This window comes from Nilaparvata lugens, unplaced genomic scaffold, assembly GCF_014356525.2.
Source record: "Nilaparvata lugens isolate BPH unplaced genomic scaffold, ASM1435652v1 scaffold1468, whole genome shotgun sequence".
Lineage (NCBI taxonomy): Eukaryota > Metazoa > Arthropoda > Insecta > Hemiptera > Delphacidae > Nilaparvata > Nilaparvata lugens.
This window is the reverse complement of record NW_024090251.1, coordinates 21,057-42,761: the sequence shown is the minus strand read 5'-3', so window position 1 is coordinate 42,761 and position 21,705 is coordinate 21,057. Positions and strand designations below refer to the sequence as shown.

The 21,705-nt window shown below is 37.7% G+C and overlaps 4 protein-coding genes across 4 annotated transcripts; 2 read left to right on the top strand and 2 right to left on the bottom strand.

The window, feature by feature from the left end:
• Positions 1-6,422: 6,422 nt before the first annotated feature.
• LOC120355443 (WASH complex subunit 3-like) lies at positions 6,423-7,802 on the bottom strand. The gene is made up of 2 exons (XM_039443813.1): positions 7,754-7,802; positions 6,423-7,390 (listed from the first exon to the last, which is right to left on the bottom strand). Exons 1-2 carry the CDS (start codon positions 7,800-7,802, stop codon positions 6,423-6,425), a joined length of 1,017 nt encoding a protein of 338 aa, XP_039299747.1.
• A 3,098-nt stretch (positions 7,803-10,900) lies between these two features.
• Positions 10,901-12,955, top strand: LOC120355442. Its single transcript, XM_039443812.1, has one exon. It carries the CDS (start codon positions 10,901-10,903, stop codon positions 12,953-12,955), a length of 2,055 nt encoding a protein of 684 aa, XP_039299746.1.
• A 2,766-nt stretch (positions 12,956-15,721) lies between these two features.
• On the bottom strand, positions 15,722-18,501 carry LOC120355441 (ribonucleoside-diphosphate reductase large chain-like). The gene is made up of 2 exons (XM_039443811.1): positions 18,274-18,501; positions 15,722-17,698 (listed from the first exon to the last, which is right to left on the bottom strand). Exons 1-2 carry the CDS (start codon positions 18,499-18,501, stop codon positions 15,722-15,724), a joined length of 2,205 nt encoding a protein of 734 aa, XP_039299745.1.
• A 241-nt stretch (positions 18,502-18,742) lies between these two features.
• Positions 18,743-19,966, top strand: LOC120355440. The gene has a single exon (XM_039443809.1). It carries the CDS (start codon positions 18,743-18,745, stop codon positions 19,946-19,948), a length of 1,206 nt encoding a protein of 401 aa, XP_039299743.1. The 3' UTR covers positions 19,949-19,966.
• Positions 19,967-21,705: the final 1,739 nt, after the last annotated feature.

The following is a 21,705-nucleotide window of genomic DNA, read 5'->3' as shown; positions in this document are numbered from 1 at the left end:
ATATATATATATATATAATATTATAATATATAAATATAAATATGATTATTTGTATATATTCAATACACATGTAGTACACTGAGCATAGTAGTAGTAGTAGTAGTAGTAGTAGTAGTACATAGCTGATGATGTTGTTGTTGGTTAATATAGATTCAGATTCATGTTGTGATGGATTCACTAAGTGTTCGAATTAATAATTTGAATCTACCATCAAAGCGTGCATTCATAAGTGAACGAAAACTAAGCACAGACGACGACGACAACAATGATTCGGCCTGCACCACCACATCACAACATGTACAACACAGCTCTGTATTTGTTGGAGCAGCTTCGGCCACTGGTAAAACTACAATTCTAAACTACATCAGAAAGCACTATAGGTATTGTCAAGTGTCAAACATTAGCTTTGAAACCCTATGGAATATGTGGCATAATGAAGATACAGTTTTAACTCGGCTAACAACCGAACGTAACGATACAAAAATATACGAACATACAAAAGAATGCCCACACATTTACAAAATTATTCACAATTATTGCAAAAAGTTCAAAAAACCACACAATAGTGAAAAACTAATCACACGTTTCTACACAAGAGTCTGTCATACATTGGATCGTGTGATTGACCCTACAGACAATTCGATAAAAATCATAATTATAGATACTACAAAACACTATCATGACAGATTCTACAGTAGACTGGTAGCAAAGAACAACGGCATTGACAATTCAAATATTATTTACTTGTATTTGCAACTAATAGCGTATATAGCGTTTCTAGACAAAGCCGATCACTGTCAGTCGTTACGTGTTGTAGTTGTTCGTGATAATGATGGTACAGTATTTGGTAAGGACGACATTTATAAAATACAAGATCTATTGACCAGTGTTATACACACAGAGCGTGTACAAGGTAATATAGTTGAGTATAGTTGGGAATCGTGGATTGCCAACTTGGATATGCCTCAATCATTTGTAATGTGTGTGAATCATTTGGACATACCATCTATATCACAATTGATTGTAAATTCTCACATAGATAATACAAGTGGTGTTCCAGTGGATGAGTAGTAATGTGCGCATTCTTGGTGTCTAAAGAACTTAGTAGGTGGTGATGGTGATGGTGTGGTGGATATATTCTAGAACTTTTTCTTGATTTTGTGCTATGATGATGTCTTTCTTTCTGTTAACAGATTTTGTACAACACTTGTGTTTGTAAAGCTAAGAAGCTATTTTTTTTTACATTACACCGCTACCCTACCAAATTTAACACATTACACAGCTACGTATGTACAAAATACTGTTTTGAAGCGGGTACAAAATTCACAATCACAATGATATTACGTTTAGTACACACACACACACACATTGAGAAAAATAAAATAGATGAAAATTTTCAGATACAATAGTGTTTAATAATCATTGTTTGAAAACAATTGATTGATGTATGTATACCTTCAAGCTACATATTATCAAATTGGCGACATTGATCGACTACGTCGTCTACTTGTACGTGTACGGCTGGTGCTGCTGCTGCGTCGTCTATACATTGGTCTTGATAAGGACCTGGATCTAGATCTAGATCTAGATCTTGAACGGCTGCGACTGCGACGTTTAACCGTTGACGATTGCTCACGATATCTAGACGTCCTAGGAGGCGTACGAGATCTTGATCTTGACCGAGATCGAGATCTTGCTCGTCGTGAACGACTATTGACCATTATTGTTCTATTATTTTCACACACAGTATAATCAGGTACCAGATTGTTTTCCAAGTCTATATTACTTGTAAAATAATAGACTAAACACGATCGGTCCACACCTAATTTGCTGAGAAAATGAACACAATATGATGGATACAGATCGCTGTGTACAACATACGCGTGTTCATGTATGGTTTTTTGATCGAATTCAACTGAAATAGAGTGCAGAGTGACTGTAGACAACCAGACTTTGAGAGTTTTCAATATAATATATTTGACTTTGGAAAAGACCGATCTATATATGTAGCGTGAAGCTACAATTTCTGGTTCTGTACAAAATATATTGTCGTTTTCATGCACATGTAGGCCACAATTGAAATTTGAACAAGTGTATGGCAATAGTTTCAATGGAAAACGCTGCAACTGTAGTGCACCACTATACACTTGTGTGTCGACTGATCCTTCAAAATCACGTGGTACTATATTATAAAATTCAATAATATAGTTATGAATGGATAAAATAAATTCCTGATAATTTGTTATACTTATGAACATGTTTTCTTTGCAACCCGACAATGACGCTCTTGATAATCTGAAACAACAATATCTACATCATCAACAATCAATGGCAAACGAGCAAATTGAGCTGTTCAAAAATCAGCAGAAAATTTCAAATCAACCACCACATTGTTCGACAACTGACGAGCAAGGAATTTGCAGTCCACCAAACTACAATAATTATCTACACTTATTAACACGAGACAATAATCAAACAGTTGGCAGAACAGGCCAACAACAGTTGGTTGCCGCCAAACATTCACCAACCACTAATACTACCAACAATACCAACACTACAACTGTATATTGTAATGCAACAAGTAAACGAGAAGACGATAATGGTCAAAACTCCAACAACAATGAAGAAGATGGTGGTGAGTCCAATGAAGAAGACGATGAAATTCAACAACCGATCAAAATAAAAATCAGATCGCCGTCTCGTAATTCCATCACAATCAAACGTAGACGACGACAGAACAGATTCAGACCAATAAGTCCGGCTCGTTTTGAACAGCGAAAACTGTATCGCATGCGTAGAGGTCATAACAGCAGCAGCAGCAGCAGCAGCAGCAGCGCATTTACGTCGGTAGCAACAGCAGCAGTGAACGCGGCTGTAGATGCAGCAGTAGACAGAAGTGTTGTAACAGAAGAGTCGAGCCGTGGAAATACAAACTGGCGAAAGAAAATGCTAATGAAAGTCGCCAACAGCTTGTTGAAACCCGAATCGTGGGTTGTGTTGGGATTGGTCACATATATGGGAGTCTATCCGGGCACATTATCCACTTTATACAATAGCGCTATAAATGTGGGTAGTCCACTTTTATTCAATGCTGCTGTTGACAATTATAGAGCAATAAGCAATGGAATAGCACGCGGCCTGCTCACTGCACGCTCTCATTTGGCAAATTTCATTCAACCTATACCACCACTCACATCTGCCGAGAACATTAACTTCAGAAATCTTACTACTAATAGTGGTCGTCATCATCATCAATACAGCAGCACCACCACCAGCACAGTGATTGCATCTGGTCTGCAAAATATGTTGAGAGTGTCACGGTAATTATTTTATGTCTCATTTTCTTTGTTCTAGCCTAAGTTTCCAAGTATATATAGTTTCAATATAAAAAAGATGTATAAAAATTTAATAATTTTATATAGGGAATATTAAATCATGTTTCAATTTCCTGGGCACACAGACGATGATTACAATATACCATTACATCATCATCAAAATGCCACCATCAATACTATTCCTAAACCGGCACCACCGCCTGACAATAGTCAGACCAGCAGTTTGTTGACACCATTGGTTGACAATACATCGCCAAACTTTAATACCATACGAAAAGCGTATGTCAACAGTCTAAATGATGCAGCAAAAAAGAGCTACAATACACCACCGCACTCTAATACTAATGTGGAATTGGCTCGTGCCGAGCATAAATCAACATTGGGTGGAAGCAATCGCTACAATCAAATTAAAACACTTGAAGAGCCGGCTGAAATATTATTGGATGCTATCGACGATGTTATAGATAATGAAATCAAATATGCCAAACCAAAGGGTCAGTGTTATAAATGTCTATTGTGTTGTAAAACACAAATACAAATTTGTAAAAATGCAGTTACTTTTACTGCATTTTGTGTAACGCTTTTTGTCGCGTTTTTGAATGCCGACGTTCTGTCAAACTATTTCAAAAATGGAATTGTGCTCAACAGCACAACAGCCGATCATCCAACTACTACTACTACTACACCGATATATGGTTTAGGCAATTTCACTTATAGCACTATTACAACAACAACTGAGCAACCGAAAATATTTCTGCCAGCAAATCTACCAACTTTTGAAGATAGCAGAGAATCATCTGGTGACTCGTCCACAGAACTAGTTGATAATGCAGTGTCTCCTCAAACCCTATTGTATACAAATACTACTACGACCACCACTACAACAACAACTATTTTGCCTTATATAATTGGTGGTATGGCAAATAATGCAACCTTTGACATCAATGATGAAGAACTGCTGCTATTCTAACAAGTCAGTTCATTCTAACTGAGCAAGTTGAAAAGTTGTTGCTAAGGGAATGATGATTATGGTGTAGCTCGAAAAGCTACTCTCACTTTCATTTACAAGCACACAAGGGTATAACAATAAAAATTTGATTCATAATATTAGTAATATTTTTATTTTTCTGATAGAGTGTAATAGAGAGAGAGAGAGTATACAAGAAACAACAAGAGTAATAGTGTGTAATGTAATTACAGTACATAATCAAGTAGTTGAGAAAGATTTTCAAAGTCAAATGACAGTTCCAGTACAACTTCTATGAAATTCGATGTAGAGCCCAAGTCTGAAGTTTTGTCAACACTCTGCATTGCTCTGCAACCCTCGTTCGTGTAGACAGTGTTACTATCAAATTTACTAAGTGCCGGTTTGGGTTTTTCACCAGTGTAGGCTATTAGCGGCCCGTGTGTTTCAGTGGGCATATTTGTCATGTTGCTGTTTTTCAAAAACAACAGACCGTACGTGATGTACACCGACATGGCTCGTATTTCGTCGTAGCTTATCGGATCAAAGATATTCGAATAGGTAGTGTAGCAGTATGTAAATTTGACATAGTTGCTTAAAAACAACGTTGTGTTGTATTGAAAGTGTTTCAGTTCCGAACAGAATATCACACTACCGTACATGTCTATTTTATTAATCAGTGTGGATACAATAAGGCTGGTGGCACGAGTTTGTACTTTATCGGGTAACTTTTTAACATACACTTCATAGATTCTATCACACACAGACAAACGAGTCACATCAAATGTGAATACTTTACATTTGTCATTTTTTCTAAATGTAATTCGATATTGACGAGGAAATTCAAATTCTGTTCTTGCATGATAGCGCACCCACAAATAGTCTTGATTGCTGTAGAGTAGGCCTAGATTGAATCGTGGTATAATACGATCGAATAGAGTGTCGGCAGCGGCGGCACCACCACCACCATCACGTTCACAAATTGGCTCAATTTCAGACAATACTGTGTGTTTTTTTCGACTAGTCGTCTTCTTCTGAGTCACTGTCATCTTTGGTATTTTGGATTTGGATACATTTTGATTGCTGCTGCTGCTGCTTTGTGCTACTCGCTTCATTGTTCGGCTCTGATTTCTTTTGCAAATGTTTCACGTCCAACGATCTTTGAATTTTATTTGCTGTGGTCGAAGCCACAATATCGATTCCAAACGAGCGTGGTGTTGCGTCCAGAAAATCGGATTCACTATTCAATAATTTGGTTAGCAGTTTATCGGCTCCAGGTTTACTAAACAATTGAATACACTGTTCAAGTGAAAACTGTCTCGAATGTAGCATGTATTGTGCTATTGCTCGAAGCTGCGGCTCTTCTGTAGGGTCGTGCGAGACATTAGCTATTATAAACGAAACTAGGCAGTCTATGTTTTTCACCAAATTCAGTGATTGTGGCGGCCAGTCACTGTCTGCTGTAATGTAGGCAGTAGTAGTTGTACTTGTAGAAGCATCTTTCATCAGCGGTCGCCCACCAATAACACAGCCCACCACGTCCTCCCCTTCATGCTCAGCCTTCTCCATAGTATCCTGTGGCTCTCGAGCTCAACTGAGCAATTTATCACTGTGCACTGACTATATATGCCGGTCAATACTCTCTATTTAGTCATGCGGTATCAACGGCGGCGGCGGCGGCGGCGGCGGCTCTTCTGTGTGAGACATTAGCTATTATAAACGAAACTGGGCAGTCTATGTTTTTTACCAAATTCAACAACATAAGTGATTGATCTGTAAACACCATCGTGGATGTGTACCTTGATACTGTCCACAGTCAGATATTTACCGTCAATATATTGAGAAAACCAAGACGCCTTGTGATAGCGTTTGTGTATATCCAAACTGACAATGTAGAAAATATTCAATTCGATAAAACGTTTCTGTTCAGGCGTGTTGTGTAACAGAAACGACGACACTGGTATATTGTGCGTGACTAGATGTGAAGCAGTGAGAGGCTGCGAATCGGTCATGTTTGAGGTTGCGAGTTCACTGTGAAAACTAGTGTGAACAAAAATTAAACATATACATTAGAAACTATATTTTCCTGTGTGTGTGTGTGTGTGTGTGTTTTGATTTTCTATCTAATCATTTTCATTGTCGAATATTATAGCATTTTCATCTTCCTCATCATCATCATCATCATCATTATTGTCCATAAATGATATACTAGCGTTGGTGGGCTGAAGCAGTGATTTCTTATGAATAGATGGGTAATTTATCATTTCAACTTCCTCATCATATTCATCATCATCATGCTTATTGTTCACTTGTCTAAATTCATTAATACTACTACTACTACTGTTGTCAGACTCATCTTCATTGAATTGACGACGACGCCTCTTATTATTATCCACGTCTTTGTCGGTTGATATTTTGCGTTTAGGCGGTGTAGTTGATGGTGGTCTTGGTGTAAGAATGTCTACAACTGTTGCTTCTTCAGAGTTGACTGACAAAAGTGTTGGTTGATGTTTAGGTCTAATAAGACTTAGAAATACATCGGGATCAATGTTGGCAAATTTATTTGGTTCATCAATTAATTTTCTACTATTTATAAAATCATTCAATGCAGTTTCACCCAACGTTTCTGTACGTTGTGTTTTATTTGGTGGTGGTGGTGGTGATGATGATGATTTGTGGTGTATTTCAACATCAACAACTTTGTCATGTAACAAATCATCATCATCATCATCATCATCTACATTATTTTCGTCCACATCAGAATTTGGTTGTGTATCAACATCATCATCATTCAATGACTGTTGTAGAATTTCATAATCTGATTCTACACCACCTTGCATACCATCATCATCATTGTCTTCTTTATTATGATGATGTGTTGAATCTATTTCCATAACTTCGTCATCATCATCATCATCAACACCACCACGGTCAGTGTTTGGTGGTGGCGGTGGTGTTGTTGTAATAAAAGTATTTGTATAGGTTTTAGGTGGATTTGGTGATACAATTGGTTGTTCTACAGATGTGACTGTAATCAACGGTTGTTCTGTTTGCTGTTGCTGCTGCTGCTGGTTGGATGCACTATGAGCAGCTTCGATAATTGTATTTTTCAAATTTTCAATCGATACACCAAGTATTGAAAATGCAATATTTCTTAATACAATCATATATATATTTGTTTTCATTTTACTATTCAATTTAGACTCGTCAACATTTAAAAGATAGGCGAGCTCATCATCTTCAATTTTAACTTGAAGATTGTCCGGATTCACATAATCTTTGATAATTGGGATTTTATCACGAATGAAACCAACTCCAAACTTTACAGCCATTTTTGTCAATAAAATTGGCATTTCCTGAAAAGACATGGCGTGCATCTTGTTCACATGATATTTCAATGTTTGCACGTCCATTGCTTCCAATTTCAATAGTGAGAGTATTTTAGATTTCTTACACGTAGCATATAGAGCTGCTCGTACAAATTCATCATCGGCAACACCCATTTTGCAGTGTGTGTGTGTGTGTGTGTGTGTGTGTCAATATATGATAAAAATACTATCAAAATGTCAACTATATTATTTCTTGTTATAAGTCTAAGTGTTATTGGATTTATTGTGTATCTGTTGCTATACTACGATTTCAATAAGAATATTGTAGAAAACTACAAGAAGTTAGCAATTCAATTGTACAATGGTCCTTTATCTTCACTACTAAATGGTTCTGGAATTAATAATATTCCCAATTTGAATATAACCACAAACAATCCAGTAGTCAATTCGGCCAACACTTGTTCTGAAATACCGGCATTTATAGGGCTTGGTACGGCCACCGATGTTGACTGTAAACGTACATGTGTTAATGAATCGGCCAAAGCTATCAATGTTGGTCCCGGCGAAACTGTACTATATGACAAATCACAATTGAAGGTTGGAGCTCATTGTATTATAGGACCCAGACCGGAATGTAATATGAAAACGTCTATAGCACTGATGACATTGAATTCTGTTGTTTGCCAATCGAAATTTCCACGTTTAGTTGCTGGACCACTTGGCAATCATATTGTAGGCTGTAACAATTCAATTATCAACGATCCACAAAATATTCTATGGGATTTTAAGACAAACTCACGATTCAATCCTTGGACTACTACAGTTATCGACGAGAATGAAAAACTAGCCGATGGATCGTACCGATTCTCATGCCATTTTAAAGGTGTAGATGATCATGGCAACGAATTTCAAGCGCACCCCTTTGATCGTCTGCATCCAATTCGTAATTATTGTTCTCATCTAGTGTATCGTGCCCATCCCGACGTTAAAACGGTTTGGTCAGACACAGACAAAACGTTTGTATGCGATTGTGGCAATCCACAAGTTACTCGTGTTAGAAATCTTTATGAAGACGATCCAACTAGTCCTTGTTCAGAAATACATACAACAACTGTTGACGATATAAAATCAAGAAAAATACTTTCTGTTCCATATAAATGCTTTACCATGTATTCACCAATCGATGATGTTGGCAAATATATTCCGTGTCCATCAGAACAATTTACACGCAATGGTAGTCAAATGGGTGTAGTTCAAGTTGCTCTAACCGAAAATCCTAACGCTTTGATCGAACACCCAATATACGCCGATTTGAATGAAGACAATAATCCAAATGTGAAATCTGGTGTCTCAGTACAAAAGCATCTCAAAATTGTCTAGTGTGTGTGTGTGTGTGTGTTTGAATAATGGTAAAATATATTCACACACTGTTATATAATGTATGTGTATATAATGTATGTGTATATAGTATAATATTTAAAATGTCTACAATTGAAGCTGCTGACGATGGTGCTCCAATAATTAGACGACAGTCGAAAGGATTTCGTTCGTTTATTGAGCAAACTTCACCATCAAACAACAACGGACTACCAACAACACGACATAGTGTGCAAATGAACTATACGTCTCCACAAGAATCACTTGAGAATGCGCTGAATTTTGACAATGATAATTATTCACCGACCACCAACAACAACCAACAACAGCAACCAGCAGCAGCGTCCAAGACTGGTGGTCTACAGTCTAAAATGAAATCAGCTTTAAAAAAATTCATAAGTAATCTCAACGATTCCACAAAAGTGTATCCGGCTGTTGCACTTATTGTATTTACAGTATCATTGGCGTTGGTTTTATTCCAACAAGTGTCAGCCACTGTTAAACTATTGCTAATCATTTTGTATTTGGGTTTTCTTGTCTTTACAATAATGACTTTTAAAAATAAACAGGCCGTATAGTTTAGCGATTGATAATTGAAACAACAAAAAAGTACCATTTACCACATTCATTTATTATTCACATTAAGTGTACAAATATATTTAAATTATTACAATACAATATTTTTGGTTAAACTTATCTATAGGTATATATATCTATTTGTCTGATGATGATTTTGTTTCAATGTTCATTGGCCAAACTCTTGCATTTGGCCGTCTGAAGAGTGACATTTCGATCCAACTTGATGTTCAGATATTTCGGTACCTGTTGTTGCATCTGCTTTAGATCATCATCACTGGTATCAGTGGAGGCGTTGACAATTGATTTACAGCCAATACGCGCCAAAGTACGATAAGTGTGCGTGGTGATGTTGGCTAGAGTGTAGTCTACACTGGTGGTCGGCGGAGTTATTCTGACCAATATACTGTTGTTTTGTTGGATTGTACGGCTCGCTCGTTCAACTAGACCATCAAGCACCGACTCGACGTACATACTCATAGCTGTCATTATATCAGAGTCACACGCTGAAAACCAAGCCAAATCGATACACTCATGTGGATACAGCACACTGTACATACGATTCTGCAATATAGTGTAGAATTTCCATTCTGATCGCACCATATCCGAACCAACATTTCGTTTTCGGTGCAAGCTGTCGCATCGCGAGATATTCGAATCGATAAACACAACTGTGTTCAGTTGACTGCGAAAATGTTTGTAGTAGTAGCTGTCCTGTAAATTGTAAAAGATATAGTCGAATTTGCGTGTAAAATCCAACATTGTGTTTATACTGCTGCCGTCCAAATCGTTGTCATCGCCTACATAGTTGTCAATTGAACTTTCGACTGACTCGGCAAAATGAGGAGCACAATTGCCAAATTTCAATACAAACAAATCAATCAGTTTCCACAGTATGTGCCACTCCAATACGTTCAGCGGTGATCGGTCGATTACTCGTGGCTCCAAATCGTTGGCCTGTTGCACCATACCCGAACATATGTAGCCCAACATTGTTGGGCCATACGAGTCCATATTTTTGAAAGTTTGTGTCTTTTGAATTTTATCAACACGTAGCCCGGTGCGAGCAAGAGTGCTGCTTTTCTTGGTGCACGCCGTTCCATCAACATACAGCACCGGAACAGCTTTACGAAAGATACTTTCTGTGGGAGCCAATGCAATACAACTCTCTAGAATTTCTTGGATATTGCTCATTTCTAATATTATAGTAGTGTACCGTTCAATTGAATGCAAGCTCAGTTTTGATACACAAGCGCTCTTATAAGATTTAAAATTGTACTGTAGAACTTGGACCTCCCCCCCCCTCACCAGTGTTTATTATGGCATTCACTCATGCCGATATAGACAATTCAAACAGTTTCAGCGAAGCCAACAATAAAATACGTTTGATCAATGCACTGTACCGGAAAGCACCGCATTTAGCGAGTCATTTGAAAATTGATATACGTGATGCAACTGATGCGGATTTCTATATACCGGCTACATTGAAACATGCATCAAAAGTGGTCAATATTGAAATTACCAAAACACTCTGTGATATGCTGTCTTGTAATCCGTCCAAAGAGAAAGGTATGTGCAATGAAAATGATAAGGCCACTTATTATTATGTGGGTGATGATGGCTGGGATATACAGTGTCAGCCGGCCTGTTTCAATACAATCGAGACCAAAGTGTACAATGAACAGGGTCAACGTAAAACCAACACACCAATGCTAAACTATCACAACGGCAAGTGTCGACTGGTCAACTCGCCGATTGTCACCTACTTGGAGAAGCCATTCTTTCGTTCGACAGTCAAATATGAAACACGTCTAAACGATATGCCAACCGGGTTCAGTCGTCGCCCACCAGTTGCAGAAAATGAATACGGTTGTGGACTTGACTATCGAACAAATAAAACCTACTGTCAGTATTACGATCGACACCTCATGTCGGACGGCTCGTGCAGTATGACAAAATGGGAAAAAGTGTTGGACTCAGTAATTGGTATGAGTCTTATCAACTCAATAAAGTCTTCAATTCGAGTTGTTTCAAACCAACATGTACCATTTGAATTACCCGAACACTTGCCGCCACTACCAACTCAAATACCAGACATGTATACACTGGACGGTTGGAAAAACAATATAGACAAATCGTTTATTGTGCCACCACTAATAGATACACGACCAAAACAACACAATAATACCGGTAGTCGATCAAAGCGTTCAACTGCCGACAACACAAACCAACACGACCGACGACGATCAACTGAAAACGAATTACTTGATTTCGAAACAATGTCTCCATTTATGAAAAAACAATACAATATACCACACACTACTGATCAGGGTGGTGGTGGTGGTGGTGGTCGAATTAAACGTGCCGCAATACCTGGTGGTGCGATTACATCCACCTCGGTTGATAGATTTAAAGAAGTATTTCTGGAAATGTTACACATCTTAACTACTGATCCCAAGTTTTGGCTAATGCTTGGAATGAACATTGCCACCGACTGGTCAATCGACTATATTAAAACGCTTTGTGCTCGTCTCATCGAACAAATGACAAAGTATGTGTCTGTGAAAATGATTGACATGAGTGCAATGGTTGGTAGTAGAGTTCTAGCCGCCTGTCTTAGAAGTCTAAGTGTAAAACTTGTAACCGGCACTGTAGCTCGTATAGGTTCAAAATCAGCTATCATGCTGGCAAAAATTGCTTCGGCAGCCACCTCGGTTGTCGGCTGGTTTTTGATTAGTGCCATGATATTTGATATGATATTAACAGTTTGGGATCCGTTCGGATATAAGAATTTATTTCCAGCAACTTTCCCCAGCGATATGATGGCCAACGGCGAGTTGGCACTACGACAGGCATTTGGTAAGGCTACGACCGACTATGAGTTTGACATGTTTGTCGACACAGTGTTGTCACAAGAAGAAATCATCATGTTACAAGTCGACTCAATGATCGATCGTCTTATATACTTGGATGCTTTGATTGTCAATTCTAATGGTACTAGACTTGATAAGGGTCAATTGGTGTATTTGGGACAGTCTAGTGCACAACAAATGAAAATTGCCGCCAACGCGGCAATGGCTAAACGTGTACAATTCAATCCAAGAACATACCAACAGTACAATCAGGCATTTCTGGATCGAATGAGAATATCAAAAGCTCTAAACTATGTGTCAATGGGTTCGGCTGTTGTCGGTATTGTTGTTTGGTTGGTATTCCATTTGAATACACTCGGTATACTATTGGCAATCATAGCAATATGCCTGTTTGCATTGAATCGGTACACACTTGAAAACGATCTACTTGTCGATCTTTTCAGACAGTTGCGTATATTTAGAGACGATTCAAAATTCAATCTGCAGGCTCGCTCACATTGACAAGCGCACACAAAGGGGGGCGGTGGGGGTGCTTTTATTTGGAATAATTGTATAAAAATTTAATAATAATATATTATATTCTATTCATATATTGCATTTTATAAATCCACACTTTTTACACGTTCTAATAGATGAAAGTGCTTCATCGCCTCGTCTCAATTGCTTCAATATTGGATCGGTGTAGTTGTGTACACACTTTTTATCAGAGTACAAATATTTGGTTGGACGTTCGCACGGTATGTTGATTGTGGTTGTTGTCGAATTTGCTTTGAATAGACTGTCAAACGTGAACTGTGGTGCTGGCAAATCAGTTGATGCTGTAGCTATGAGCATACGACCGCCACCAGGCGTTCTACCATCATCATCATCCCAAGTGTAGAACATGTTGAGAGTTGAGTTTTCTGCAACAATAACAATACAGTTTAATTTGGACTGAATTTCTTTTTTTTTTTTTTTCTCCAGATCAAGTCTTGGTACAAACTATTGGTGCGCCCGACGTTCGTACATACCATTTACGCTCATATTTCAATGCTGTGATGAAAACGTCGCTGGCAGTGTGGTTAGGTTTTGTTCGCATATATCTATACACTAGATCAGTCTTTACTAGATCGACATTGAAGTCCAAATGACAAGCCAAACGAAATATATACTCTTCATAGCCTGTCAACACGAGTGTGTGCAATAGTGTGGAGAATCGTTCGTTGGCCGGCAACGTTCTATCGAGACAATCAATGTCTGAGCTCATATAAAATTGAAGAGCATCGCTCACTGTATTACCGTTTGGATTTCTAAACGCAAAAGCATCTTGTGTATAGATCAGACGACTAGCGTTTATACACATTAATGGCAACTTTGTTGCGTACGCTCGTAGTCCTCGTGTCTGATGATCGAATAGAGCCAAGGAAACAACACCGACAGTGTCGACTGTATTAACACATGTAATTGGATAGCGAGGTATCACTTGTAGTTTAAAACCAGGATATGTTTTCGGCATACGCGAGTTTAGTTTTTCAACATCGAATTCTGGTACTCTACTATACATAAGTCCATCGTTCAGAGCGCATTCGCGCACCTTGAGTAGCGCCTCGGCGCTACTCATTCTTACTAGTAGACTATAATATAGATGTCAATATTTTCTATCCGGGAATTGTGTTTGTTTGTTCTAAACTCACTCGATATAATAATTTCCTATGTTAATATAGTAATTTGCTATTCTCAGTTGTCAATCTACAAAATCACACAATGGCTATGCCTATGAGTATGAGTAATTACTACAACTACTTGAAGAATGGTGAATGGAAAACGCGACCTGAGTTGCCCGGAAATATTGAAGTGCTATTACGCGAATGGAATAATGGACGCAATTTTGGTCGTGTATTTACAACGTCCAGTGTATATCTAAACAGTTTATTGAAGCAGAGAAGTGTACAGAATAGAGCAAACGGCGGTGTTAAACGACAACAATCACCAACACCACAGCAACAGGTCACATCTAAAACATCTGCGGACAACTCACGAATTAGTGTAATCCCAGCGGCATTGTTGACCAATGATTCTACAATAATTCAAATTTCAGTAATGGTCTTTTGTCTGACCAATGTAAAAGACTCTTTTAAACGAGATTTGATCTTTTGTATGCTTGAGAATAGAATTACATTCAACGATATCCAATCTATGCTAAACGCCTTTGCCGACCACAATGTGTTACGTGAAAATGTTGCCAGTGAAGTTGGCAAACTACAATACAGGCCTGAAACTGTAAAATCAATGGTTCGTATCCTATTGGAAACATCCGACATTTTACGTGACAAAAGCTATGCTAAATTGGCAATGACAGTCGATGGTAACATTTACACAGCACAATTGTTGGACAGTACCTATGGAAAACCAAATTCAACAAACACCACACATTACATAAAGAATGTGGCGCCATACGAACCGCTCTTTTCACGTTACATTTCATATTGTGTAGCACCCAAACATCAGACTGAAACACGTATTAAATTATACAAGCAGTTTGCCGTTAATCGGTACGATATTGTTGTGAATGCAATTAACGAATTGCCACCGTTTGTACAGACAACAACGTCAAAGAAAACACCGGGCACCCGACTTGATTCGTTTGACGACAATACAACATATTATGTGTATGAAAGTAAAGTGAATTTTATGAAATTATTAGGTTACTCAGAGTATCCTCATAATGGTAAAAATTATATGGTTTTAACATACAATGATTGTATATTCGATGTACTTGGTGATACACTATTTGGTAAAACGTGGCAAGAAAGATTGGATGAAATACCGGGACCGGCCAAAATTCGTCTAGAAAAACGAACTGGTGAAGAACTCAACAATTACAAGGCAAATAATTGTATGCTTGGAGTATCGTGGCTAGAAAATGACAAAATTATGTTCAAAATTCATACACCACCAAAGCGTACAGATACACCATCAACAACAATTAGCACAACCGTGAGTTCTACAACAGATATGTCTGGAGATCAAACTGATGATGATTCTGATATCATTAAGAAACGTCCCAAAATTACATGATTGAATATAATCTAAATACTACTACTACCATTCTAATTTACTTGTTTATATTTTTATATATATATATATATATATATATATATATATATATATATATAATATATATATATATATATATATATATATATAAGGAAAGGAAATAACAATCAAATAAAAATAACTATTGGTATTAATTTCTAGTATAGTATTTTACAATATATTTTAGACATGTTACGAAACACATGCATCACATTCAATGCCTGGTGGTGGTGATGGTTTTTGTTCATTGGTGGTAAAGTCTCGAACAATGGTGAGTGTGTCGCGCGTGTTTTTTGGTACAACATAATAGAGTCCGGTTTTCAGGTTGGCTTTGTACGTTTCAACGAGTAGATCAAATACAGCTTTCGGATCGTTGATGTCTATGTGAAACATTGTTGATTGAGACTGATCAATGTAGGGCGCCGACACTGTATACATTTGTAGTTGGGTGCCAATATCGTTCGGTATATTTTGAACTGGTTTCGCGTTCAGCAAGATATGTTGAGCAATTCCAAGTGGAATCACTCGGTTCCTTCCATTGCCACTTTCACGTGTATAGGTGTCGGACGGCGGTATAGTGATCGATTCACATGCACCCATCAATAGACTGGTGGTTGCTGTAGGCGCCTGAGCAGTTAGCATGGAATTGGCCATACCCTGTTTCATACGTTCACACAATGCAGTCCAATCGCTGTTCGGCTGGATGATCCCACGTAGAGCCCATTGCGGTACACCGCGTGAAAACGCCGATCCAAGATAGTTTCTACACAAAACTTGGTGTTCAGACGAGTACCGACAACTTGCAGCAACACAACCCTTGTACAAGGCTTCGCTCATTTCTTCACACAAATCCACCGGGTCTCGTAGTTCGATTAGCGCTGCATCGTACATGCCAAACGGTGTTACACCAATTTCTCGATCTTGGCGATTGCCGAGCATATTGTTTAGAGCAATAGTCGCTGCAAAGCCAAGATTAAAGGCTAAACGGTCAGTGGCTCGTATGTAGTCGTTGAATTCGCTAATATTATAGTACACCGACAAAATGTCCATGCAACGTTTGAATGTTGATTCCCAATTCTTTTTGTCATTTGCTAAATTGACACTCATAAGTGTGCATGATGTCGATTCATTGGCATTGCAATAGTTTACAATTTCGGCACACAAATTCAAAGTGGAAATTGTACCGCGATGTGCGTGATTATTGAATTTGTTGACTTTATCAATCCACACAATGTACGGATTTCCACTACAACATATTGATTCGACAATTTTTGACATTAGTACTCTTGCTGGCATTTTATTTGTGTAGAGATTCAAATAGATGAATTTTTCTCTAAGTTTGTTATATTCTATAAAATCATGGTCATAGTCTCGTAGAGTTTTTTGCGATTCATCATCACGCAATTGTCCCGAAAACATGTACCACATACTGTTGGATTTCACACATTGCATAAATTCGTCGCTAACTAGAAGACCAAAGAATACATTTTCAATTCTATCGCGTGTTGGTCGCTTCATTTCGAAAATCTCCAATACAGTATCACAATCAATGTGCACATATACAGCCACTTTTGGTTTACGTTTGTGTATTGACAAATAGTTGCACGAATCCAGACTCTTTACAAACTGTTTGAATCCTGATTGTATTTTTCCCAGTTGTTGTATACCATTCAAAGGCACTGTAGACGCACCAATTCCCACACCCACACCCAAACTTACAATCGTTTTTATTTGTTCCATTTGCACAACAAAACCAGCATCGTATTCGGGTTTACACACAACCAAACGGCACGCTTCTCCCGTATTTGTCAATACATTTGGGTTTGTTGATGCGTATGCCAATATACTTGATACTGCAAGTTTACCAATAGACAGCAAATTGTAGTAGCACTCCAACATGTGTTGCACTTTTACCAGTTGATACTTATTGTTGCCAACATTCAAATTGATTGGCATTGCAAATAGACTTGCGATACGCAACAAGCCATATTGTATTGGTTCGTTGCATTGCAAGTAGCGAGTACGCAACAAGTTTAGGCCGGCCGACGTGTAGATAAAATCACGACTATAATCGAGCCAGGAGAATGCAATTTCTGCCGGTACACATTTCAGCACAAAGTTTGTTGTCTGCTGCTCCTTTAACCATATTTCAAAATTTTCAAACGTAAACTGTGGACACAACAATCGATAATTTTGTACATTAATAACGTCCTCGGCACACGTTGCATACAAGACACTCTGACACTTGTGCATTTTTATACCCAACACTGTGGACAATCGACAATTGTCCAACGTACCCAACATCACACACTCTAGGTCGGCTCGAGAAAAGCAATTGTTCAACAGTATGCGTGTATCGTATTGTGTCATAATTTTACATTCAACTTCAACACTCAATAGACTTGTGTTCATGTGATATAGTAACTTGTATATTATTATACTCTAATTAATACAATAATATGAAAAAAATATCTTGTCTCATTTATTCACTATATACATCATCATCATCATCATCATCAATAATAAACACTGTCTGTTTCGTGGTTTTGTTTAGGTCTTAGATTTTCACGTGAAAATTGATATATGCTACACTTGTTCATTTTGGATACTGGTGTATTTTTGATTGGTTCTCCGCGAATGTCCAGTACAATATCGCTTGGATGTAGAAATCGACGATATTTTACAAATGTATTTATGAATAAAGCTAAAAATCGTATTATAATTGTGTCTGCAATTGTACAAACGTTTGTCAATTCGTAAGTGTACAAACTTGTACACAAATCTGTAGTAGTAGTAGTAGTAGTAGTTGCCTTGTCTTCTAGATCATTTGAGTTTATAACAATTGCACGCTTCAAGTGGGGCAAGTGTGCAAGTATACGTTGTCTACTGTCGTTGTCTCGTCGATTGTCAAGATAGACGATATTGAACATTTCTTTATTTTCCACCGGCACTTTGGCCAAAGAATCGCACATGGCAATCGGTGTATCATAGTAAACAACTAGTTGTGAATTTTTGGAAATGTTAATACACGAACACTGTTCTGTGCACCATTGGCGTGTTTGATTTGGATACAGAAGTTTTGCAACACGCTCTGGTATTGTGGATACATTAGAGTCAAAAGTAATAATCATTGAACTTGTGTGTGAATACATATATAGTTAGAATAAAATATCACAAGTAAACTTGTGTGTGTGTGTGTGTCTATCTATCTAAATGAGTGAACTAACACCGATGCGAAAAGATGTCTACAGTAAAACATTGATTGAAATAGGTTCTCTGGTTGGTGCCGGCACAAATGCGTCGTTTGATCCGGAACGTTTGTCGGGTTCAACTGTGCATAGTCTAGTGTCGCACATCAATCTATTGAAACGCAACAATATACCATTGGTGGAGTCGGTCATAACAAATGATGTACACAAACTGTTGGACTCTTTGAAATTGAAAAATGGTAAACCACTCAAAGATTCATATAAATTTCAAATTGGTATGACTATTAAGCGGCTATTTCCAAATGTTGCTGTCGATTTGAGACGTTACAATCGCAATCGTATCTACGAACCAACACGTGTCTCTTCACCACACTTTATGGCAAATGTTATGAAAATAATAAAGAGTGCCTCGCAGCTGGTGAAAAAAACATACAAGAGCGGTATAACCGATATTGGCGTCTACAATACGGCTCTGGTGATTCTATTGTCAATCAGCACAAGTTTGCGTATAACTGAAATATTACAATTGAAAATGACAGACATACCGTTGATACGCAATCGCCAGTCGGTAAATATCAGAACCAAAGGCAGCACAAAACCACGAACGTTTATGCCCAACGAAACACTGTTGAGTGTACTTTTGGCAATTGAACATCAACGCTCAACAATTGTTGACTACATGAGCTTGCAAGTGGCCGACATGCATGTGCTAAAAATGCAAGATCGTTTGCGGAAAAATTTTATAGTTTTGTGCTCTGAATCGTATATGCGTCGCAAACTGAAAGAGCTAGCTGCTCCAGTAATAAAATTGCCTGACAACAATAGAAATATTCTTGGTTTTAATATATTTCGTCGTGCAACAACTACACTCTTGGTGTCTGAAGGTGGACACGACGTAGCACAGGCTATCAACAATCATTCAGACTTGAATACCACATTGAAACATTACAATGTCCAAAGTGTACAAGCCAGCGAAGATGCATTCAATCGTTTGGAAACTATGCGCCGTGAATTGTTTCCAAAACCGTTGATCACTGCCAACGACGTTCGCCTACGTCAAGTGAATAGACAACCAATAACCAGTATGGAAATTGACATGAACATGGATGATGATGATGATGATGATGATGTGAATAGCAACAACTATCGACAAGTTCATGTTTTACCAGATTCTCCGCCACCTTCAAATGCTCCAGCTCAATTATTTTGAATGTAAACAAAAATTAAAAACAAAACAAGATAATTAATATTATATATATATATATATATATTATATATATATATATATATATATATATTATATATATATATATATAATATATATAATAATATATATTATTTGGTGTATCTATTCATTAACATATTCAAGAATTTTCTCCCAGATAATGTCGCCCAGTTCTTGCGCTTTAACCTCGTCCATTTCTGCCAGTTGCTCTGCTGTCAATGAATTCAACAGTGTATGAGCCATACCAATTGTCATTGTGTATCTGTTTACATTCTGATTTGAGCCGTTCAGTACAGCATTCATTAATTCAGGGTTAATATTTTTGTATACCGCTATAGCATTTATATATACATCTGGTTCGGTTACTGCGTTTGCTTGTCTGGCTTCACTAGCATTCAAAGTATCTAGAAAAGTTATCCATCTTTGACCGAGCAAATCTTTAGCCGTGTCCAAATCTATAGTCATTGGGTTGTCTGTTATTGTTTTATTCACAAGTACCGGGTTTTCAACTTCAACATTCTCCACTGTTGCTGGTGCATTAAAGTCATCACCGACCTCTTGATTGTCTTGTACAACCTGAGACACTGAAGGCACATCGTCGCGCATAGTTGCACGTATATTACAAAATCTATAGTCGACCGAATCGCTACTAAACGAATTAACAATAGAATGTAAACTGCCAATAGGAATATGTGTAATTGTATCGGGAAGATTAACTATTGTATAGTCTTTGGTATTTATGTCTGTCAATTTTTGAGCAGCAGCTTTATCTTTATAATACTTGATTTCATCTGGTGTGTTGTAACGTCCTGGTACAACTGATGATGACGACAAGGTTTCTCCACGACGAACCATGATTGGTGAATACGGTGTAAATTCAGCAAGCGAATTCCAATCTAGCAGCATTGACCAATCCTGTCCTTCAGTCATTATATATAGATATAGATGGATTTCCTATATTTTTTATAGTATCACTATATTCAATTGATACATAAAAGAACTTGTGTTTTCATACCAGTACATCAGTCTATGAAACAACACAATGACCGAAGATTACGATTGTATTGAATTGCATTGCAGTGATGTGGACTACGATTCAGACAGCAGCAGCAGCATAAGTGTAGAGACTTTTGAAGCTTTGACATTGAATGAAAAAGAAAATCAATCTACAAGTGTGATTGCAGCCGATAGTACCACCACAACTACTACTACTACTACTACTACTACAAAATCTACAATACCACTACAAACACCAGACTACAATAAAGATGGACCTTTATTTGTAGAAGAACCAAGGAATACAACCATTTCACACAATGATTTGCCGTCCGATGATGACAGCGACGACAACGAAGACGAGAACATAAAAATTCTAATCAATCAGGACATTCTACAATACAACTATCAACAACCATCAAAAACAAAAACCTACATTGTAGACAACAGTGATGTTGAAATTAACCAGGAAATTGATAATCTAGTGAAAAACAGTATAGATTTGCGCACCGATCGTGTTGTTACAGTATTCATAAGAGACTCGCTTGTGCTTATACCGATTGAATGTCCAATATCTGATCGACTGGCGTCGCACATTTGGCCAGCAGCCGTCGAGAATGATACAGTGTACTCATTTCCAAATTCGAATCTATTCAATAGTATTTCAACATTCATCAAAAATGACAACAAAACTGTGGCCTTTTTCACATCTGTCTACAAGAATAATGCAAATACGGCAATGATAA

Bases quoted from the DNA above. Each gene is read 5' to 3' on its own strand.
- LOC120355441 (XM_039443811.1), bottom strand. From the start codon at position 18,501: ATGTGCGATTCTTTGGCCAAAGTGCCGGTGGAAAATAAAGAAATGTTC. The intron at 17,699-18,273 runs GTTTGTACAATT...TTGTGTCCACAG, and splicing joins ACACTTACGAATTGACAAAC to TTTACGTTTGAAAATTTTGA.
- LOC120355443 (XM_039443813.1), bottom strand. From the start codon at position 7,802: ATGGGTGTTGCCGATGATGAATTTGTACGAGCAGCTCTATATGCTACG. The intron at 7,391-7,753 runs GTAAGAAATCTA...CAATTATCGAAG, and splicing joins AGCAGCTCTATATGCTACGT to CTGCTCATAGTGCATCCAAC.
- LOC120355442 (XM_039443812.1), top strand. From the start codon at position 10,901: ATGGCATTCACTCATGCCGATATAGACAATTCAAACAGTTTCAGCGAA.
- LOC120355440 (XM_039443809.1), top strand. From the start codon at position 18,743: ATGAGTGAACTAACACCGATGCGAAAAGATGTCTACAGTAAAACATTG.